Source organism: Oryzias latipes, chromosome 2 (assembly GCF_053564925.1).
Source record: "Oryzias latipes strain Hd-rR chromosome 2, Olatipes_Hd-rR_3.1".
Taxonomy (NCBI): domain Eukaryota; kingdom Metazoa; phylum Chordata; class Actinopteri; order Beloniformes; family Adrianichthyidae; genus Oryzias; species Oryzias latipes.
Window position 1 is genome coordinate 15,327,944 of NC_136238.1, and position 21,308 is coordinate 15,349,251.

At 40.5% G+C, this 21,308-nt stretch overlaps 1 protein-coding gene across 2 annotated transcripts in view; it reads left to right on the forward strand.

Moving 5' to 3' along the window:
* Nucleotides 1-10,758: 10,758 nt before the first annotated feature.
* The window catches only part of stk11ip (serine/threonine kinase 11 interacting protein), a 41,901-nt gene continuing 31,351 nt past the window's right edge, over nucleotides 10,759-21,308 (forward strand). The window contains exons 1-15 of one of the 2 annotated variants that reach the window (XM_078933402.1): nucleotides 10,759-10,823; nucleotides 11,326-11,393; nucleotides 12,658-12,860; nucleotides 12,964-13,038; nucleotides 14,372-14,467; nucleotides 14,548-14,655; nucleotides 14,738-14,809; nucleotides 14,887-15,016; nucleotides 16,062-16,165; nucleotides 16,249-16,338; nucleotides 16,418-16,459; nucleotides 19,711-19,875; nucleotides 19,957-20,038; nucleotides 20,146-20,625; nucleotides 20,693-20,895. In XM_078933402.1, the coding sequence (XP_078789528.1) occupies nucleotides 10,774-10,823; nucleotides 11,326-11,393; nucleotides 12,658-12,860; nucleotides 12,964-13,038; nucleotides 14,372-14,467; nucleotides 14,548-14,655; nucleotides 14,738-14,809; nucleotides 14,887-15,016; nucleotides 16,062-16,165; nucleotides 16,249-16,338; nucleotides 16,418-16,459; nucleotides 19,711-19,875; nucleotides 19,957-20,038; nucleotides 20,146-20,625; nucleotides 20,693-20,895 (1,968 nt within the window). In that variant the 5' untranslated portion in view covers nucleotides 10,759-10,773. Of the gene's footprint in view, nucleotides 10,824-10,967; nucleotides 11,116-11,325; nucleotides 11,394-12,657; nucleotides 12,861-12,963; nucleotides 13,039-14,371; nucleotides 14,468-14,547; nucleotides 14,656-14,737; nucleotides 14,810-14,886; nucleotides 15,017-16,061; nucleotides 16,166-16,248; nucleotides 16,339-16,417; nucleotides 16,460-19,710; nucleotides 19,876-19,956; nucleotides 20,039-20,145; nucleotides 20,626-20,692; nucleotides 20,896-21,308 lie in introns of those variants that run through there. The other variant, XM_011483764.4, reaches the window with a different exon arrangement.

Consider the following 21,308-nt stretch of genomic DNA (forward strand, 5'->3'; position numbering starts at 1 on the left):
GTTGAGTTTTCTTTCTCGTAAATTTACAAGATATGAAGTTTTAACTGATTTTTGAGTCGTAAATTTACAAGATTTAAAGTCCAAAGTTTTAGGACTTTAAATTTTGTTAATTTACTATTTAAATCGGGTACATTTATTACCTAAAACCATGTAAATTTACACAATTTTAGTTCGTGAATTAACGAGATTTAAAGTCGTATATTTGCGAGAAAAAATCTTTTAAATGTACGCTTTTTTAAGTCAAGTCGTAAATTTACGAAGTTTTTTTCTAATACATTTATGACTTAAAATCGCATATAGTTACATCTTTAACTTTAGTAAATTTACGGCTTTAAACCTCGTAGATTTAAAGTATTCTTTGGCGGTCCGTTGAGTTTTCTTTCTTGTAAATTTACAAGATTTAAAGTCGTAACTTGATGAGTTTTTGAGTCGTAAATTTACGAGATTTAAAGTCCAAACTTTTATGACTTTAAATTTTGTTAATTTACTATTTAAATCGCGTAAATGTATTACCTAAAACCATGTAAATTTACACGTATTTAGTTCGTAAATTAACGAGATTTGAAGTCGTATATTTACAAAAAAAACCACGTAAATTTACGAGATTTAACATTGTAAATTTACTATTTTTTTCTCGTACATTCAATTCAATTCAATTTGCTTTATTTCAAACACAAATGAAAATACACACAAGTGTTTACAATAAAGTTTAAAATATCTCCTAAAATTACCACTTTAAATCGTAATTTTTTTTGGTGGCCCTAGAACTCTGTCAGGTATGGAAGAAGATTGGGGCCACTGCAAAAGAAATAAAGTTCAAATGATACCCCACCACCATACAACATTCACACACATGTTCACAACCAATTTTGACTTTATTCAACTTGAAAATTAAGTGTTAATTACTTTCAATTGTAATTCCAAACCCCCCCAAGAAAGAGAAAATAAATGATGGCTGTCAGATGTCTTTCTTTTGTCTTGTTCTCAGTTTTTCTCCTCGAATTTACACATTATTTTTCTCTTTTTGGACTTTTAATCAATAAAATTTGGACCTTTTTTACTTCAAAATGATTTCAGTTTGGTGTGTTTCTTTCAAGTTACTTATGGGACAATGACATTTTTTTTTATTAAGGACCTTTTTTATGTTTTAAGTTGGAAGAGATCATGTGGAAGCCCCCCACAATAGTTTGATTTTTGTTAGAGAATGGTGTAAAACCCCTTGCATGGTGTGTATTTTTAAGACGCCCCCAGGTGGCGCTTGCTGGATTTTGAGAAGAGAGGAAGAAAAAGAGGAGAGTCAGGGAGAAAGATTCTCCTGTTAGCAGAGTTTGTGGCGCGTGACGCTGGAAAAGAAGGAAAATGAAGTTTTCATGTCGGTGGACGATAAAATAACTGAAATCTACCAAGTTTCCTCCTCATCTCTCTCAAAAGTGCAACTAATTTTTTTTTCCCTCAACCCTGAGTTCCTTTCTTTGATCTGGACTTGAATGTGTTTTGGACGTAAACCCAGAAAACGGTTGTAAAACTTTGCTTAGTTTCGTGCAAATGTTAGTGTTTTGGACGCTGAAGCCCGATACGTGCGTATAGACGCATTTACGTAGACGTTCATTTGGAATTGGTCACTTGAAAGCAGTGTAATTGTCAAGAACTTATATCCTTATTTTATTTATGTTTTTGACTATATTTTAGACATTTCAAGTTCATTCTTTTTTTACAGGGTTTAGACATTCTTTATTGGAAGTTTGACTCTGATTTATAAATTCTATCTTACCTGGAAAAAAAGTTTATTTGAAATATTTTTTTAAATTCTGGTTTTCTGGGTCGAGATTCAGATTTAAAAAGTGACTAAACTGTACACATTTTTTTTATTTTTACCTCCTTAACTCTTAACTTTTTTTTTCTTTTTTTTAGAATTTTACTTTTTTTGTTTTATTTTGTAAAGTTTTAAAATGTATATTAAAATATTTTACATTCCTAGTGAAGAGTGATGTGTGAACAGGTGGGTGGGCTCCTGTGTCCCAAGTTTGTTCTCAGGGTCTATGGAAGAGGATTGGGGCCACTGCAAAAAATTGAAATCATTAGAAAAAAAAAAAAAAAAAAAGGTCGTATGAAAAATGTGATCGGACTACCTATTTCTAAATTACCACAACTATTTTTGCTAGGAGACCAGTCTGGTAACCCCCCCTGGATTCCCAAAAGGATTGTTTGGACGTGTGGTTGCTGGATTTATGGCGGCCGCACGGCTTATTCAAAGGAAGTGGCAGAGTCCTCCACAAGACAGAGACCGCTTCATTCTAATTGCCAATAGAAATAACGTCCAGGTTAAAACAGGAGTTTTTTTTTATGACTCTGATGACATCATACGACCAGGATTTCGCTGCATAACCCTTGTGCTATCTTGTGTGGGGTCCAGATGACCCCACCCTTACATTGACTTGTTCTCCCTACCATGACAAAGGTGGATAAAGGTGGAGAGGATTTCATTTAATCCAGGGACACCAGTGAAGATCACAAATCATTGAAGAAAAAAGGCTCAGCGCAGTGTCTAGTGGGTCTAGATGACCCAACTCCCAACGTTAAAGTGCCTAGGATAGCACGTTAACGAGTGGGGGTCATCTGGACCCCACAAGATAGCACAAGGGATCATCTGAAACCTGTCATGTTAGTATTTTTTTATTTTGTATCTGTTCCTTTTGTGTTATTGTTGAGAAAAACAAAAAGTAACTTTAATAAAAATAAAAAATAAAATAACAAATGCATTTTGACCCACTTCAGCTTTTCGACCATTCATGTCATCCATCAGCTGATTCTGATGCAACACTTTACCCACAGAAAGTGTAGCATAACGGCAAAAAGGCGCTCGTCTTCACAGTTGATCATGAGACACTGAGCCAATAGCAACAGGAATTCTTAGAGCATTGGACCAGAACACCCTTGCTTGTAGTCACATGCTAGCAATCTAGGTTCTGCGGTTCTTTGGGTTGTCTGGGTTATAGAGAGGAGGGGATTCATCTTAAGGGGAGTGCAGGTGTGTCTTGCAGATCTCATGAGTCTCGTGGGCCCACGAGAAGAAAAGATGTACCAAAAATGGAACGTACCATTGTCGTAAATGCTGTAAGTATATTATCTCCTGCCACCTGCGTGCCCAATACATGTTTCCCCGCAGATAACCCATATCCATCCGTAAGGGCAGTTGTAACTAACCCACGAGACATCAAATGGACCGCTCCAGAAAAAAGTGTTGAGATATCCCGTTCTGTCAATGCTGTGTTTCCAGTCAGTTGATAGATAGATAGATAGATAGATAGATAGATAGATGACTTTATTAATCCCACAATGGGGAAATTTCATTTATCTGTGGCAGCAACACGACATTCAGAAATAATCTATATAATATAACATCAATAAAGGACATCACAAATTACATTTATATTAGATAATTAAAAATATTACTAAAATTATTATGAAAAATTATTATCAAAAATGAGATTCTTATTAAATAAAGAAATAAATATTAAATAAATACAGCTGCAAAAGTGTAAAAAACATGCGGTCTGCAAAACATGTAAACTGTAAAAAAACATTACAAATCTTTTCAAAATACAGAAATAACTAATTAAGTTCACACCAAAAACAAAAACAAACAACTGTTCAGGAACAAAAAACAATTTAAAATTGAAAAACAACAACTACAAAAAAAGTAAACGAATCAATGACTAAACAGAAAAACACCCCTGGGACCGTGGAGTGTCACTTTGACACGGTGTTGTACAGTCTGATGGCTGTGGGGAGGAATGACCTGCGGTAGCGCTCCTTCTTACACTGAGGGTGCAACAGTCTTGTGCTGAAGGAGCTGGTCAGCGCCTCTACAGTTTGGTGTAGGGGGTGGGAGGGGTTATCCATGATGGATGTCAGCTTAGCTAACATCCTCCTGTCCGCCACCTCCTCGATGGACTCAAGTGTGCAGCCCAGGACAGAGCCGGCCCTCCTAACCAGTTTGTTAAGCCTCTTCAAGTCTCTGCCTGCACTGCCCCCCAGAACAGAGTTTCCATCCATCCACCCACCCATCCATCCATCCATCCATCCATCCATCCATCCATCCATCCATCCATCCATCCATCCATCCGTCCATCCATCTACTTCTGCTCACCCGGGACCGGGTCGTGGGGGCAAACAGTCTAAGCAAAGATGCCCAGACTTCCCTCACCCCGGCCACTTCCTCCAGCTCTTCTGGGGGACCCCAACCAGTTCCCCAGCCAGCCAACAGACATGTCTCTCCAGCTTGTCCTGGGTCTTCCCCGGGGCCTCAACCTAGTGGGACATGCCCGGAACACGTCCCCAGGGAGGCTTCCAGGAGACATCTGGACAAGATGGCTGAGCCTCCTTAACTGGCTCCTCTCGATGTGGAGGAGCGGCAGTTCTAATCCGAGCTCTCCGCGGGTGACCGAACTTTTCACCCTATCTCTAAGGGAGCGCCCAGCCACCCTCATTTCAGCCGCTTGTATTCGGGACCTCGTTCTTTCAGTCATGACCCAGAACTCATGACCATAGATGAGTATTGGAGCGAAGATCGACCGGTAAATTGAGAGCCTTGCTTTCTGGCTCAGCTCTCTCTTCACCACCACGGACCGGTACATCGACCGCTCAACAGCGGATTCTGTTCCGAACCGCCTGTCAATCTCACGCTCCGGTCTTCCCTCACTCGTTAAAAAGACCCCAAGATACTTTAAACTCCTCCACATGAGGCAGGGACACTCCACCCACCGAGAGATGGGGAACTGCCTTTCTCCGAGGAGTTTCGCCAACCCTCAATCTATAATCTGTTCCACATGATTTAGCTGCTGCAGATGAACAGATCGTCAGATCTGAACTACAGCTGGTAGTGAATGGATCCAAATTTTGGTGGCAGATTAAAATCATGAAGTTAAAGTTCCGGCCCACCGGGAATCTCCAAACATCGCCGTTTGTGTCGGTGTTTGTGCGTTTGTTCAGGTTGCGGCTCTCTTCTGTCGCCGTCTTGTTCGATGAAGTTCTCCTGCATCAATTGGTAAATGATCCTCATCAGAATCATCCAGGGGGGGTAATTAGATGATGAGTAATTAGTTGGACACTAGCTACACAAAAAAGGTTTGATTTGATTTGATTCCTTTTCTTCCATTGGCATAAAGTTGAGAGTTTGTGGAACATTCTTGTCACATTTTTCAACTTCAAACTCTGAAGCTGCCAATCTTCTAACAGGAAGAGTCTGTTTATAGTGACAAAATGGTAAAAATCGACAAAACATTCAAACAAAATTTTATACCACAAATAGGTCACTGTGTGCACCAAGCTGTGGTGATGTTTTTCAAATGTATCCTTAAAAAACTTTTTCTTTTTTTGTAACTAGAATTTCTTAGATGTTCTCGGCAAACGATCGTTCCTAAAGTTCTGGTTGTTTTTCCGAGTTTTTTTTACTTTAATTTTTATTCTTTGACTTCAGAATAAAAGTTTACATTTAAATTTTCTTTTCATTCCAAATTTCACTTTAAGATCAGAAGTTACAATTTATTGTTAAGAAATAAAAAAGAAATATTTAAACTTGAAATTTCTTTTGCACAGAATTTTTCTCAAACTCTTTTGTTTTTCTATAGTTTATTTCCACAAAATTAGTCTTTAATAATAAGGATTAAATGACATTTTTTTTTCGTTCAAAGCTCAGAAGTTTCACATTATAAGAAAAAAATCTTTGAAATAGAAATATAAAATAAGTTCTAAAAATAGATTCTTGAAGACTTTCTTTGCACATTTCTCTTAAAAAGTCTCTTTTTCAATATAATTTTTCGTCAAATTTCGACTTTAAAATAAAGTTTAAATTCAAGTTGTACTTTGCAAAATTCCCACTCTAGGCGTATTGTCAGAAAGAAAAGAATGTAAATAAGAAATCGAAATGAACCTTTGAAAATTGATTTGTCTTAACATTTGTGTTTATTTTTTACTAGATTTTGTAACTCAAAATTAAAAGTTAAAACAAAAGTTTAAACTGTACTATTAACTCGTTCTTTGAACTAGACTTTTCTTAAAAATGTCATGGTGCCTCTGTCAGACTCCTCCCCCTCCCCTCTTTGCTTGGCTCCTGATGCGACACAGCTGCGACCACTTACCTCATCACCTGCCTGCCTTCATAAGGAGCTCCTGGACCAGTATTCGTCGCCAGTTCGTTGCCCCTGATGGTGCATATCATGGTCGTCACGTTCTCTGCCTTTGTATCAAGCCTGCACCTAATATCATGCTCTTACCCGTCTCCAGGAATCCATTGCCACGAGTGGTCGCCTGAGTCTGCTGTTAACCCGGAACCCAGCTTTGTCATTATCCTCGGTGAAACCACGAGCCTCTGCCGATCCTCCTCTCCACCTCGAGCCTCTGCCCAATCCACTGTTCACCACGAGCCACGGACGAAGCCACCAGTGACGCCACGAGCCGACGGAGATCCTCAAGCCACGTCGTGGATTCTCCTCGTAGTCTGCTGCTCCTCATACTCGCTTCTGATTCAGGATCTGAATATTAAACCCTTTTCTAAGAACTTCAGAACTCTCCCGTGTCTCCTTCCGGGTTCCAGCGTCTGGGTCTATTCTGTTCAGCGAGTCATGACAAAAAATCTGTTTTTCTCCTGAAGTCTAAACATTTAAATAGTTCAGAATGTACTTTTTTTCTTTCCATTTTTGAATGCGAACTTTAAGTTTAGAAGTTTCACTTCTGGGTGTAAAACGTATGTGTATATATACATTTTATATATATATATATATATATATATATACATTTTTGAATCAAATGCTGTTTGTAAAGATCTGTGAAATAAAAAAAACAGAAATCTTCAATAGTCATGGTTTTGACGACCAAAATAATTTTAACAATCCTCCACTTTGAAGCTCAGCATTAACCTAAATTGAGAAAAATAAAACTAAATTTGATCATTTGATTCATTCTCAGAGGAATCCTTCAGCTTTTTCCTGGTTTAGTATAGCTGGAAAGGGATTTTCCTAATTGCTCCTAGGAAGGAGTCTTCCCCCCACCCTATAAATGCTCAACAGATTTTACCAAATGATTTTTTTCTTTTTAAAAAGGTAGGCTCTGCATTTCTATCAGCTATCTGTGTCGTCGGACAAAAGCACTATGTGCGGCGCAGTCCCTACATGGAAAGACCACCCGGCTGCAGCTGACCCGTCCATTGACACTCAATTAAAAGCTGCCAGCTGCAGCCGCCTTGGCACAGTGATGCTTCTGTGCACGCGTGCAGCAGCATTTCCTATCGATCGGTGGGGTGGGGGGGCTCCAAGCCTTGAGGTGTCTCGCACAACAGGCTCCTATCAACTCCATCCAGGGCTAATAGGTGTTTATCCAGACGGAAATGCAGGTTATTTTTTGCATTTGACGGCGTCTCTCCCGCGTCTCACTGGAGGACGCCCAGAGGCCTGTTTGCACACTGAACCTCCATTTATTTGACACCCCCCCCCACCCCCCCCTAAAACCAGGGATGGAAAAGCTGCAAAATCTGAGGTCTTGGTTTTTAGAAAGCCCCCCCAGGGCAAAGACTCGTGTCTGGGATGGCTAATAGGCTGAACGGGCAATCCCTCCCCTTGGAGTTGTTTAGCAAACACTGACTGTGGACAGACGTCCGGTGATACCGGATCCCCCAATGGGGCCAGACTGTAACAGTACACCCGCCTGTTCCTCCTGTTTGCTCGGCCTCGTAGACGCCCAACTACGGGGCTTTTCACAAACAAAAACGTGTTTGCAGGCGGACTTTGAGTACACCAAAGCACGCATAACCCCCCCCCCCCCCCCCCCCCCCCAAAGAAAACGAGGAAATTTGCCCAATTAAGGAGGAATGCAATCAAAAACAGGTCTTTTTGTCACTAACTAGCTGTCCAAACTAGTTTTCTAGCAGTCTCGTGTACAATGGGCTGCATCAATGGAAATGTTTACCTAACTGGAGTTCATAAAGCCCTCCATGGAAATATTGGGCCTTTTGAGCGCCCTAAGGGGAAGAAAACATTCTTCTGTGTGTGTGTGTTTGTGTGTGTGTGTATATGTGGTGAAGTGTTTGTTTGTTGCCTAGCAACAGGTGATGCAAATTAGGAAAGTCAGCCTTGTTTTATTTGCTGCAGAGGTTTCTGCCGGTAGGTGTTTTCCAAATAAAAAATGCTCTCCTGCATGAGTCCCAGCAGGTTTGGGCAGCAAAGGGTTTTTAGAAAGGGCATTTTTCAGATACTGATTGGATCTCTGAAGATTTTTTTATTTAAATTGTTTTGAATCGGGAGCAGATAGAAAAAAAAAAGTATTTGTGATGTAGAAAATATGCAAATTTGCCGGACGGGCCACAACCTCTCAGCTCCGCCCCGTTCTGATGCATCCACTTGGAGACAGAGAGATCCGTGAACGTCTTTGATCAAAACTGTACGGCTAGCTCCGATACAGCTCGCCATTGTGTGTTTCGCCGGTGATGTTAACAGAGAGCTCTCAGTTATCGGGGATGGGAAGGGGGCGGGGTCGCTCTGCAGAAAGATGCAGTTTGACAAAGACATAGAAAATATACTGGGCGGGCTGCACTAAGATCTCAGCAAGGGGGGTGGGGTTGCTCTGCCCCAACAGTCCCGCCCACAAGTTAAAGGTGAATTTCTAATGAGCTGCTGCCGCTTTGCAGAAATTATGCCCTAGAAAATGACAGATTTTTTTTATTTTGGCAAAAAATGGCATCATCATAATAACTAAAAACCCACTGGGAACGCTTTGAGAATAGATCAAAGGATGATCAGGGTGAATCCTTGGGCGCGTATTTTGATTTAGGTAAGATGGGGTTTGTCTTGACCCTCCTATTATCTTTGGGGTCAATTTGACCCCAATTCAATGTTTGTCATTAAAAAAATAGGCATAATAAGCATAAAAATCTCATGATGATATTTTTTTCAATGTGCTAAACACAAATGGGATACATTGGTGTTCCTCGGGGGTCAATTTGACCCCAGGTTGTTTTAGCTGTGCAAAACTTGTCTGTCTGTGTGTGTGACCTAACATCTCCACACCTGCAGGTGTGGGCATAAAGAAGTGTGCCATGGTCTGACTATCTGACTTATGTTCTCATTATTAATTCTGTTTCACACAAAAACATTTAAAAAAAAGATGAAAAAAAAGGAGGGAAAAACTCTCTAACTCTGCCACTGCCTGTCCTAAGCCCGGATAACAAAGGAGGAGGGATGAGTGAGACTTTATAGTGATTAATGACAAATATGTCACAAAAAAGGAGATAAAAAGTAATAAGTAAATGAATATGTTTATGAAAGGAAAGGGGGTCACTAACATCAGCCAATATGCTTTATTCTGTGAGAGTCATGAACGTGCACCCCAAATTAGAAAAGATTTGGATGAACAATTTTCAAGATCCACTTGCTCTAAAACTAAAAGTTTAACCTGATGGTGGCGCTACAGCAAAGGTCATATCATCAACAAAACCAATAGGGTTCAAACTCTTGTGGTCACCAATGTCAGTAAATTTGAGAAGATTTGTATGAAAAGTTTTCAAGATACATTCATTCTAATTTAAAAGTTTGGCCTGATGGTGACGCTAGAGAACAGGTAAACCCACTGATCTGTTTCATTGTCAAGGGGTTATTTATGTATTAAACAAATAAACAATGTGTATTACACAAAAAAATAAGGGTTTTTGGATCACATGAATCGATAACTTAATCCTGGCAAACTTTGAACATTTTTTGTGTGAAATGTTTACTTTTTGTTGTAAAAATATGGTTCAAAAAACATACAAACATCAAAATAAATGAGAAAACATTTAATATGTAAAAAAAAAGATTTCTTATTACATCAAATTTGACAAAAATTTTCATCTCAGACAAAAAAGCATTTATATGTTAAGTTTTTATATAAAAATGTCAAATTTTATTCATAAAACTTCTCTTTGCTTAGTCTAAATCAATAAACGTTTTTTATCAATTACAATAGGTTTTTTGAATTATATTTTGAAAAATTATAACCATAAAGCCTAAAACAATGCTAGCTGGGCGTTCTTTGATTTTTATTTTAACCTTTTACATCAATTTAGTTTGTTTCAAGTAATGCCTCTATTTTTGTTCAATGAAGAAGAAAAAAAAATGTTGGATTTTGTGTCCTGATTCTGAAGTTTTTAGTCAAGAAAATCTAATCTAAAGGTAAATGTACTTCACAACAAAATAAAGCAAATAAATAAAACGAATAAATGATAAGGAAATGATTCCCTTGCAAAGTCCAAAATGAGCACAAAAACTGCCTCTCTCATGTTGTGATCATCAGAAATGTTTCCTAAAAACCAAGTTTTAAAAGTTAGATAACAAAGTGATACAATGAGCTGCAGACATTTATAGCAAAACATTTTTCTAGAAATTTCGTAAATTAAATTTGCTCAAGAAATATAAGAGGTAAATTGTTGTAAAGCATAGATATTTATATTTATCTATTATTTTTTATGGACTTTTAGCATGTTCTCAAATTAAGAATATTTAGAATGTTGTTGTTGAAATTGTAATAAACCTAAATAAAAATCTATTGAATGTAGACGATTTGTTTCTCTTTTAACTGCTACCTTACTTTGGTGTGTTTTTATTTTATTTAAAAAACGTGTAATCATTATTTGAGAGACAAATATAAAAGTACCCGTGGTTGTTTTCCAAATCATGCAGCCAAGAAAGGCATTTGAGCTCCCACGATAAACCTTGGCCCTCTGATGGAGCGCGCCCCCAAGCGGCCATGATGGGCGACACAGGCACAGACTTAAAAAATGGCGTTCCACTTCACAGGTTAGCATATACATTTTACGAAACATATCTGCATATTTACTACACTCTACTGAATATAGAAAATAGATACAATACGTACACAAATTAGATGAAGAAATTAAAATAAGTCGCCAATCCATCTTGGTTTTTTGGTCTGTTGGAGTCGCCGTAGACCTTGTTCCTTGGGTCATGTGACAGGAAAAAAAAAAAGATGTAAACATCACGAAATCCCTCACATTGGAATGAGTCTGTATTAGTGGGTTAAAATGACACATTGATGTGTGACATTTACTGTGGCGCTATCCCAGCACAGGTAAGTTGTTAAAGACGTTTCGGTAAAAACGCAAATTAGCTGAAAAGCTAACTGTCGCGCGTGACTTTGATGCTAATGCTAGCTGAAGACCATGATGATGTTCGGGGAGCCGAATGTCAGGTTTTACGACCTAAAGAGTAATTTATGAAACATTTTCAAATCACATATCTAATTGTTATTATTACGATGGTTATTTGTGAAACCTTTCAGGATGGCTGTGTGTCAGTCTGGCCAGTCCTCGCTGGTACACAGCTTGGCCACACTCCTTCGTAATAATGGTGAGTTATTTTTGAAAAATCCCACAACTGCATAAATATTATTTTTAAAGCTAAATATTTATTATTTTAATAGCAATATTACACATTATATTCAAACTAAATCAATTGCTGTTGTGTTTTTCCCCCTATTTTTTTTTTCAGCGATTGTTTTTTTCTGTTTATTTTAATTTTTTTATTTTTTGTAGGACTGTCAGTCTTAAGGGAAAAAAGAAAAGAAAAAGTAAATAATCGACTGGTTTTTGCTTTAAAACAGTTTGCTGAACATTTTTAAATCAATAGGGGAAACCAGATTTAAATATGAGGAATGATGCTTTAGAAAGAGAAAAATATGATCGTAAATAAAAGTTAATAGGAAACACAAAACTCAGTCTGTGCAAAAGAAAATATCAATTAAATCTAGAAGATGAAACTTTGAACTAACATATTTAATTTGACTTTTTCCAATAATCAAAACAATAAAAATGTTTGCTTAGTATTACATTAAGTAGTAGTATTAGATTTGGATTATTCGATTAGTATTTGTATTTAGTTCTATTGTTAGGATTAGATTAGATTTAGTATTAGTATTACATTTGTATTTGACTAGTATTATTGCTTTTATATTAGTATTTGTCTTAGTATTAGATTATATGTAGGATCAGTATTATAAAATATTAGATTACCATTGAATTGAGTAGATTATTAGTATTTGAATTCATTTTGTAGGTGTTTCAGATTAGATTTAGTATTAGTACAATCAAATATTAAATAAGTCATAGGTTATATTTAGTATTAGTATTCATATAGTATTGAATCAAGTATTAGTCTTGGTATAAGATGAGGATTAATCTTAGTCCTACATTAGCATTAGTAATAAATTAGATCAAGTATTAGTATGATCAAATATTAGATTAGTATTAAGTTTGATTTAGTAATAGTATAAGATCAGTATTAGAGTTTATCAGTATTACTTTTATATTATATTATACTAGTATCATATTAGATTTCGTATTAGGATGATCAAATATTGGGTTAGATTAGTAATGTATTTATTATTAATGTGATGAAATATTAGATTTGATTTCTTTTGGGGTTTAATTTAAAAAAAGTATTTTTTCAAGCATCATTACATATAAAAGTGGATTCAAATTTCCAGGCTGACACGCACGTAGAAGCAGATATTTTACTTGTTTGTTTTGTCCAATCAGAGCCCTCTCCGTTTGTCGGGGGCGGAGTTTTCCCCGCAGCTTCCAGCTGCTTCCACTAAATTGCGTTTCTCCTCCAGGAGACGTGGTTCTGGACGGCAGCAGCACGCTGACGCTGCCGGCCGCCAGCCTGCAGCAGCTGACCCGGCTGTTCGAGCAGCACCTGCTGCCCAGGAGCCATCAGCACGGCTTCCTGGCGCTGCCGTCGCACCCCGCAGACACCGTCTCCCTGCTGGAGCTGCAGTTCCTCTTTGACATCCTGCAGAAAACCGTCTCGCTCAAGGTGACGAGGCTGCAAAAAAAATCCCCAAAACGCCGTTTCCCCCCACGATCGCTTAACCGTGCTCGCCTTAAAGACTCATCCAAAACGCAATGTTTGATTTCAGCTCATCAACCCCCCAGGAGTGAAGCTGCAATCCCCCGTCAAGATCTTCCCCTTCAAGTCTCTAAAATGCCTGGAGGTAATCTCTATTTTTCTGTCTTGTCCCCAGATTTCAGGAAATATTGCTTTGAAAAAGGATTTGCTGCTTCCACCTTCTAATCATTCAAATCAAACTTTATTTATAAAAAAAAAAAGAAGCACTTCTCATACACTTCTTGCGCAACTCGTAACATTTCAAACAAACACAAAACAAAAACACAATATTGTAATAAAAACCCAACCCACTCTTCACCCTTCCCACTGTTAAAACACCCCACCCCGACCCCACCCACACACAATGATTGCTGATGAAAGTAACTCCTAAAGGAAATGGAAGGCTTGGCTCTGCTGTGAGGAAAGCTGATTTGGGAATCTCTTCATACCAGGAGTCAGCTCGTCCGTAGGATCATTGCCGCAGTGCCCACGCACACCGGGAGGGCAAAGGGGGCCATTTCACTCGGATCAAGTCTTTTATATCAAAAACTGAACCTTGAAGTTGTCACTAGTGATGGGTAGATGAGGCCTTGTCAATCGTTTCGGCACATTGCCCATACTGCATTGATACTGTGTCACTCAACACTGACTCCTGCTGGACCAAAAACGTCATTGCAGGCAACCAAGTGTTAATTAAATGGAAGCTTAAAGACAATATCTGTCATTGTCTCGCTCTATAATGCCCCAGCATTCAAGAGTCCGTTTGAAATGGAATTGCATTCTGCTCGATCGAGCGGAAACCGAGAGGAAGAGGAGAAACCGAAAGCCAAAAACACTATTAAAATGATGAAATAATTCCACGAACCTCATTAAAACTTCACATTCAACACCTTTAGGTAAAGATTCGGTAAATGAAAACATCAAACACAGGTGGGCGGGGACAACAGCTGGAAGCTGGGCGCACATCCGAGGAACCAAAAGTATTTTTTTCCTACTATATTAAACTCACCGCTGGACTAATTTAGGACCCTTGTGACAGTAATGTGAGGAGATCCGGTGATTTTTCAAAATAAAATATCTTTCACAATAAAAGTTAGCTTAGAGACTCACAATAAACCGAACTGAAAGCTGCCAAATTGACGCGGAAACCGCCCAAATCAAATTTTTTCCGCAAAGTCCCACCCAGGCGGGTGGAAAAACCGCACTTTGCACTCTTCGGGAAGGGGTTCAAATACTTTTCTTTTTCCCCTTCTAAAACCCATCTGCACCAGCTAGTTGGACCCCCCTAAGTGAACAAAACATCCAATGGTTGCTATGGAGATTAAAGCAACAGAAATCGCATGTGTCCTATTCAATTGAAGGGTGTTTTTTTTCTTCTTCTTGACATCAAAAGAGAAAGTAACCATCAAAATAAAGGTTGGATCTGTTTTGTCTTGCAGCTGAAGCGGATCCCCCCTCACCTCCTGGAGGGTCTCAGAGGGGTCTACTCCCAGCTGGAGGTCTTCACGTGCTCCAATAGCCTCAGCTCCCTGGAGGTATCCTCACCTCACGAGTCCTCGCCCGGCGTCCGCCGCCCCCGTCGGCGCTCAGACTCACGGCTTCCCCTGCTTCACAGGAGCTGCTGTCGCTGTGCGGAGGAGATCTGAGCTCCGCCCTGCCGTGGCTGGAGCTTCACACGCTGAACTTCAGCTACAACGCCATCGCCTGCCTCGATCAGTCTATAGTGAGCCTCACTAATGCATCTGTTGCGGTCGTGCTCCGTCGTTGATCTCACAGGAAAAAAACTTTTTTCCTTCCTTTGATAGAGTTTACTAAATGTCCTGAAATCTCTAGATTTAAGCCACAACAAGATCCAGGAGTGCACAGAATTTTTAAAGGTAATCATTTTTCAAACCTTTTTGTTTTGTATGTATATTTGGGCGGATTCTGCAATGTCTTGCTGCTTTTTCCTCAGCCTTTAAGTGAACTGGAGCACTTGAATTTGGGCTACAACTGCCTGCAGAGGGCGCCAACGCTCGGCCCGAGCGCCAGGTCCAAGCTGCTCACGCTCATCCTCAGGAACAACGAGCTGGAAACGATTAACGGTGAGGGCGTCAGGCGGGCCTTCAAGACGTCTGTCAGTGGAAATCCAAGAGGGGAGATGATCCAGGGGAAGCACTTAGCGCACGAACATCAAGATGCTGCAGTTCTTAGGAGGAAACAATCCCCCCTAGATCAGGGGTTTTTGTAGCGAAGGGCCAAATTAGGAACTTGACATTAGACTGGGGGCCAATTTAGGTGAAAAAGAAAAATGGATAAACAGGAAAAGGTGTTTTTACTAACTTTAGTTAGTTAACCAGGTTAACCAGGTCCTGCAGCTGTTTTCCCGGAGGTTGCTGCCCAGATCTCCTACTCGTCTAGTATTTGAATAGACTTATTTCTTCAAACTTTTTTCTTTTGCTCTGGACAAAAAATGTCAGCTACTTTCAGCAGACATTCTTTTACAATCTCCCCTCGCCACGCCGGGCCATTTCCAACGCCACAACGTAGCGAGCTTCTGTCACAGCTTCACTGGATTTAGACATTTTTGTAAACATTTGCTGTGCAGCATAGCCTCGTCGTAGTTGTTAGAGCTTATTGCGGTAAATTTGTCATCGTTTTTATGATTTGGAAACATTGGCGATTTATTTTGAATTCTTTAAGTATTCCTGCTTGCAAATCAGGCACATGACTTTATCCAGCCCATGAGGTACGACAAACTAAGCATTTGACCACTTTGCTTTGAAAGCGCCTTTTCTCCTCGCCAACACAACGTTTTTTCCTTTCCACTGCCGTCGTCACGGTCCTTCCTTTTTTCCGCAGATTCAGTGACATCGAAAATGTCGTCTGCCCTCTTGTGGTGACATTGATACACTGTTCCTTTCTTTCCCTGCAGATGTCGCCAGAATCCACGAAACAATACTTTTCCAAGCAATGTACAGCTGGTTTAATAACCATCAATTAGGATTTCTTGACGGCCACAAAAACTCTTCCGCATGGGCCGCCGTTGGCCCGCGGGCCGCACTTTGAGAACCCCTGACATAGACCAACCTTTTCAGCTGCTTCTTGGTTTGTTTGTTTGTTTGTTTGTTTGTTCCTCCACACAAACAGGTGTGGAGCAGTTGTCTTCGCTCCAGCACTTGGATCTGGCTTACAACCTGCTGCTGGAGCACTCCCAGCTGGCTCCGCTCTCCCTACTGCACTGCCTCAACACGGTAAAGACGTGCTTTTTACCCCCTTCAAAAGCGTCTCGCCGTACTCTGCTTTCCCATGTGCAATCATTGTTTGGGTTTTGCAGCTGAATCTGCAAGGAAACCCACTGTTCTTCCAGAAGACGCACCGCCTCTGCGCCGTTCGCCATCTATCCCCGAGAGCTGCAAGCCTCAAAGTGAGTTGTTAGTGCGCGGAGTCTCACAATAAAAGGGTTAAAGACTAAAGATTAGTGCTGCTTCTCTGTTCCCTTCCAGTTGAGACTTGACGACACCCTGCTTTCCTCCTCTGAGTTAGCAGTAAGTCAGACGCTCATCTCTTCTGGTATGATTGATAGTCTGTCGTGTGGTTTATTCCTTTACTCCTCGGGACCTATGAGGTTTGGGCGGGTCGAAGTTCAACACAAGATCAGCACCGGATCTGGATTTTGGTTTTCTCCAATCCAGTGCAGACATGTGCCTCTTTGATCAAATCCAGCCTTTATGGTTTCTTTTTATGTGTGCAAAGCAGATTTGGGGCTGTGAATACACCCAGTTTGCCAGCTTGGTTTGTTGGCAGTAAAGTGTAAAACAAAAGTTGGTCATTTATTTAAAAATAACTATATAGGGACATGAAATAGTCTTTGGTCTTTTAACTCCATTCAAATAAAATCATTCATGCAAAGTCTGGCCCAGTTTTCTATCCTTTCCACTAAATTTTGATGAAGTTATACAAAGGGTGTATTCAGAGTGGAAAACGCCAGATGGAGTCCCGAACATTGCGTTTGGTCTGTATTCAAACTGCCATCTGTTCCGGACCAGAGCTTGTACACAAAACCATGTGACTGAAGATCTTTTCCGTCACTGGCCAGGAACTACGAGGGCGGCTCAAAACGACGAGAGAAAGACGGACGCGCTGCGCTATAAGTACAATTCTTAGCAGGACTTATTAAAACGTTATTTGTCGACCACCAGTTTTGAACGTTGGGAACAACACTTTTTACTTGTTACTTTGGTACCGCAGCTGCACGGCGGCTACGGTGTTTTAACTCAGAGGATGCTAGCAACTGCAGTGGCGAGGAGACGTTGGGTATGAAGGTACGCTTCAAGTGTTAATGGCATATAGATTGTCAGGAAAACGGAAGCAATGTTTATCACGTTAAAAATAGTGTTGATAAGCCTGCTTTCGTCCGACCACATTTCAACGAGTTGCTGTGTCTCATGGTTGTGGTGTTATGGTATTGTTTTTAAAATAATTTTATTAACCCTTGTGCTATCTTGTGGGGTCAAAATGACCCCACTCTTACATTGGCATGTTATCCCTACCATGACAAAGGTGGATAAAGGTGAAGAGGATTTCATGTAATCCATGGACACCAGTGAAGATTACCAATCATTTTAGCGCACTGTCTTGTGGGGTCTAGATGACCCCACTCCCCACTAAAAGTGCCTTGGCTAGCACAGGGGTCAAGGAACTACAAGCTAGCTTTCAGGGTGACGTCAGAGCAGCGCGTGCTGCGTGTCGAGACACAGAAAAGCATGTATGAGACGTTTTACAATGAACGTTTCTAATACATATAACAGTTGGGACTCTTTGTTTGATTGATGACACGACAACCGTTGGTTTACATTTGTCCACGGCTAATCGGTTCATTCCTACTCTGTTTACGTTGACTACGGTGGCCATTTTGGTTCAGTTGTTCTATTCCGAGGACGGATTGTTTTCAGACTGAGGAATCTCAGTTTGAACCGATGCTCAGTTCAATTGGAAATAAACCGAGACCACCTTAAAAGATGGGTCAGAGAGCGGTTGCTGGTCCCAGACTGGGGTCCGCTTGGGTGCATCCGGACTGAAAATTAGTTCCGGTGTAAGTACCATAACCCTTCGGCCTGGAACTTCCGTTCGGGGTCCTTTCGATTGAAGGTAACCTCACACTACGGTAGCCCCACTTGGACAAACTACGTAGCATCAAGATCTGCTCGGGATCTACAAATGTTCATTTCACGTTCCCTTTTGTAACCTAAAGTTATTTTCCCTCATAAATTGTGTCTGACAATATTCTTTGTAATTTTTATAAAGACTTTTTTTTTTTGTTATTCCAGTTTAAGTTCAGCCGTGGCTGAAAATGTTGTCACCACGGCTAAATGTTGTTCTTTCGGGTCCGTTCTGCCAATAATAAAGCACTGGGGGCACGGATTAAAACAACTAAAAGCGAACATGCATTCAGTAATAATCATAACAATAATAAAGGCAATTTTAGAGGAAAATCTCGCTTTCTGTTGGAACTGTGTTTGCTTACAACAGACTTCGTAATATTTTCTTCTATGGTAGTATCGTAATTTGTCCAGACCAATCACTATCTGGTATGTCATCAGACCAATGTACAGCCAATCACATAATGTGACGTCAGCATTAGTCCCAGGACCCCGAAGGACCCCGAACGGAAGTTCCAGGACCAACGGTTATGGTACCTACACCGGATTCTCTAGGAAACCGAACTCTGTTTTTTTACTTTAAGCAAACCAAATGTGTACCGCCGGCATACACCCTTAAATTTGATCTAATGTTTGTCCTAAAAAGTAGAGGGCACGGAACAGAGCCTTGTGAGATTCCAGAAAGTTTATTTTTACTGTTTTTGACTTAAGCTTAACCCAGTTTACAAGTTTTTTATTGTGTTTTTTGCCACCCTCCACCATTCTTCAAAGAATAAAATACCTTAAATAGTCTGTTTTAAAAGCTTTCCAAGCCAGGGTTGGGCCCACACAAGTTTGGAACAACCAAGGAGCCCAACCCTGGTTCCTCATGCAATTCCACCCAGTTTGTCTTCCAGGTATTCCTGCCCTATTACCTGGATCAGGTGTGCTCCCGTTAATCAGAATCAGGATCAGGCATGGGTAGAGACAGCTGGAAAACAAATAGGGTGACTGCTTCAAGGAACCAAGGTTGGGCCGCCTGGCCATCCTAGCATTTCCTTTTATTACAAAATTCTACAATAAATCACTGTTTCTGTCATTATCAGCTTTATTACTGCACCAGAAAACAAACGTTTCTTTTTTTTAAATTTATTAATAGATCAACCGCTGAGGCAAAAATAAAGCGCTAAAGTGCGCCTAAATCTTATTTTTTTGAGTGAAGAATGTGAAAGTTTCCACACAGATTTTCAAAAAGTCCAACAAATTTCCAAAAAGGCAGCAAAAACTGTCAAGTTAAATGCTAATTTTGTTTAAAAAAAGTAGAAGAAAAAATAATTAATATATAAAGAAAAAGTCAAATAAAAAAGAAACCTCAAATTTAACCTGTTTATAGTTCTAAGATAATTATGCCAAGTGAAAGATCTTAATCGAAGGGAGGAAAAAAGCTTAAATGTTTTAGTTACTTCGGTTTTTTAATTTTCTGTTAAGTATTTTAAGTCAAATGGAAAATAGCAAGAGAAGATATAAAAAAAAACATTTTAGGGTATTTGATCTGTTTAAAGCTCTAAAGCAAATGTTGCTAAATGAGGCAGAAGAAATTGGCCAAAATAACAAATGCATCTGGTTTTGATGTTTATGAAAGTGTTTTTTAACTTTAGGTTTTACCAAAAGCAAGCCAGCTGGTTCATATACCAACCGCCCCATCCGTCATCGTCCTACAAGAGCCGAGTAACCAGGAAGCGTCCAGCGGAGCCGGGGATCTGAGCGACAGCATGTCTGTCAGAGAAATCGGGGTTTCGCGATTTCGCAAGAAGAAATCCAGAGTGAGAGGGTTTTTGTTTTCCCAGCTCTTTTGTTGAGTTGGAGTGAACGGAATCACCATTTCCGTTCCTGTTGTGTTCCAGAGTAAGGTGAAGGTGCGCAGGGCCAGCATTTCTGAGCCGAGCGACACCGATTATGAGCCCCGCCCCCTGTCTTCTGCAAATGGTTTGTTCCTTTAAAAAGAATCATCATCTCTGGTTTGTTGCCTTAGATAAATGTATAAATGAATGAAGCTTTATGTCTTTTTTTTTTTATTTTATTTTTTTTATCAGACTTGGTTCTTCCCCACAAGCAGGAAATCGAGCGCATGTCCAGCTTCAGGGATCAGCTGGGAGAAGACTGGCTGAGGTACCACCACCATCTGGACGGAGGACCTCCTCCAATCGCGCCGGCAAGCGTTACTGCAACCCAGCCAGCTCTTACAAACGGCCTCGGCGCCCCCGCCCCATGTCCATGGACGGATTTGGGGCAGGAGACGTCTCAGATGTCCTCGGTGGAGGTCCTCCCGCCGCCGCTGCTCTCATCAGAAACAAAGGAAGTCCTCGAAGCAGAGCACGACCTGGAAACGGAGTCCACCCTACAGGGGTTGAGTCAGAGCCACCAACACACCGAGTCCACCCTGGAGAGCAGCGTGGCGGACGCCGTAACAGGGAAGCAGGAAGCGGCCTCGCCTGAGCCCAGCCCGGAATCCCGGAGATTGTCCCGGGCCATGAGCAGGGAGACCAATCACGAAGAAGAGGAGGAGCTAGGAGGTAAGATTGCCTTTATCAATGATACGTTTAAAAAAGCGCTCTAATCTGTCCTTCCGCTTCCCGTCAGTGGACTTGTGTCCCCCGCTGCTCGTCGGGGTCCTCCCCCACAAAAAGGAGAAGGGTAGTTCTGAGGAGAAGAAGGAGGTGTTCCTGTGCGTCAAGCAGCAGCTGGTGCTGGAGGTAGACGTTCAGAGCGGCCGAGAGAGAAACCGGATGGAGTTGGACAGCCTGACCCGGGTGGAGACTAATGAGGCGCAGTGGACCCATGGGGTAAAAAGGAAAAAAATATATATACAGTTTTCTCTTCTATCACTTAAGTAATTGGCCAAGGACACTTTAGCATATGGGCGGGCTAGGCAGAAATCGAACCTGCAATCTTCCGATCATAGGTCAACCGCCCTACCACTATACCACAGTTGCCCCAATTACTTTTACTAGCATCCACAACACAAGTATGATCAACTTTAGGTACTTCAAGCACCAAAAAAGAGTGACAGACCTTCAATTGAAGAAGTTGATCAATATTTAAAACTTAGGTAAATGGACCCATAAGAAGGTCTGTAAAAGAAAATAGAGTATATATTAAAAAACACGCACCTTTGTAACTACCGGAACACTTCGACCGTTTATGCGATTATTATAATCCCACAATGCTACGATGTTAAAGGGTTGAAAAAAAACCC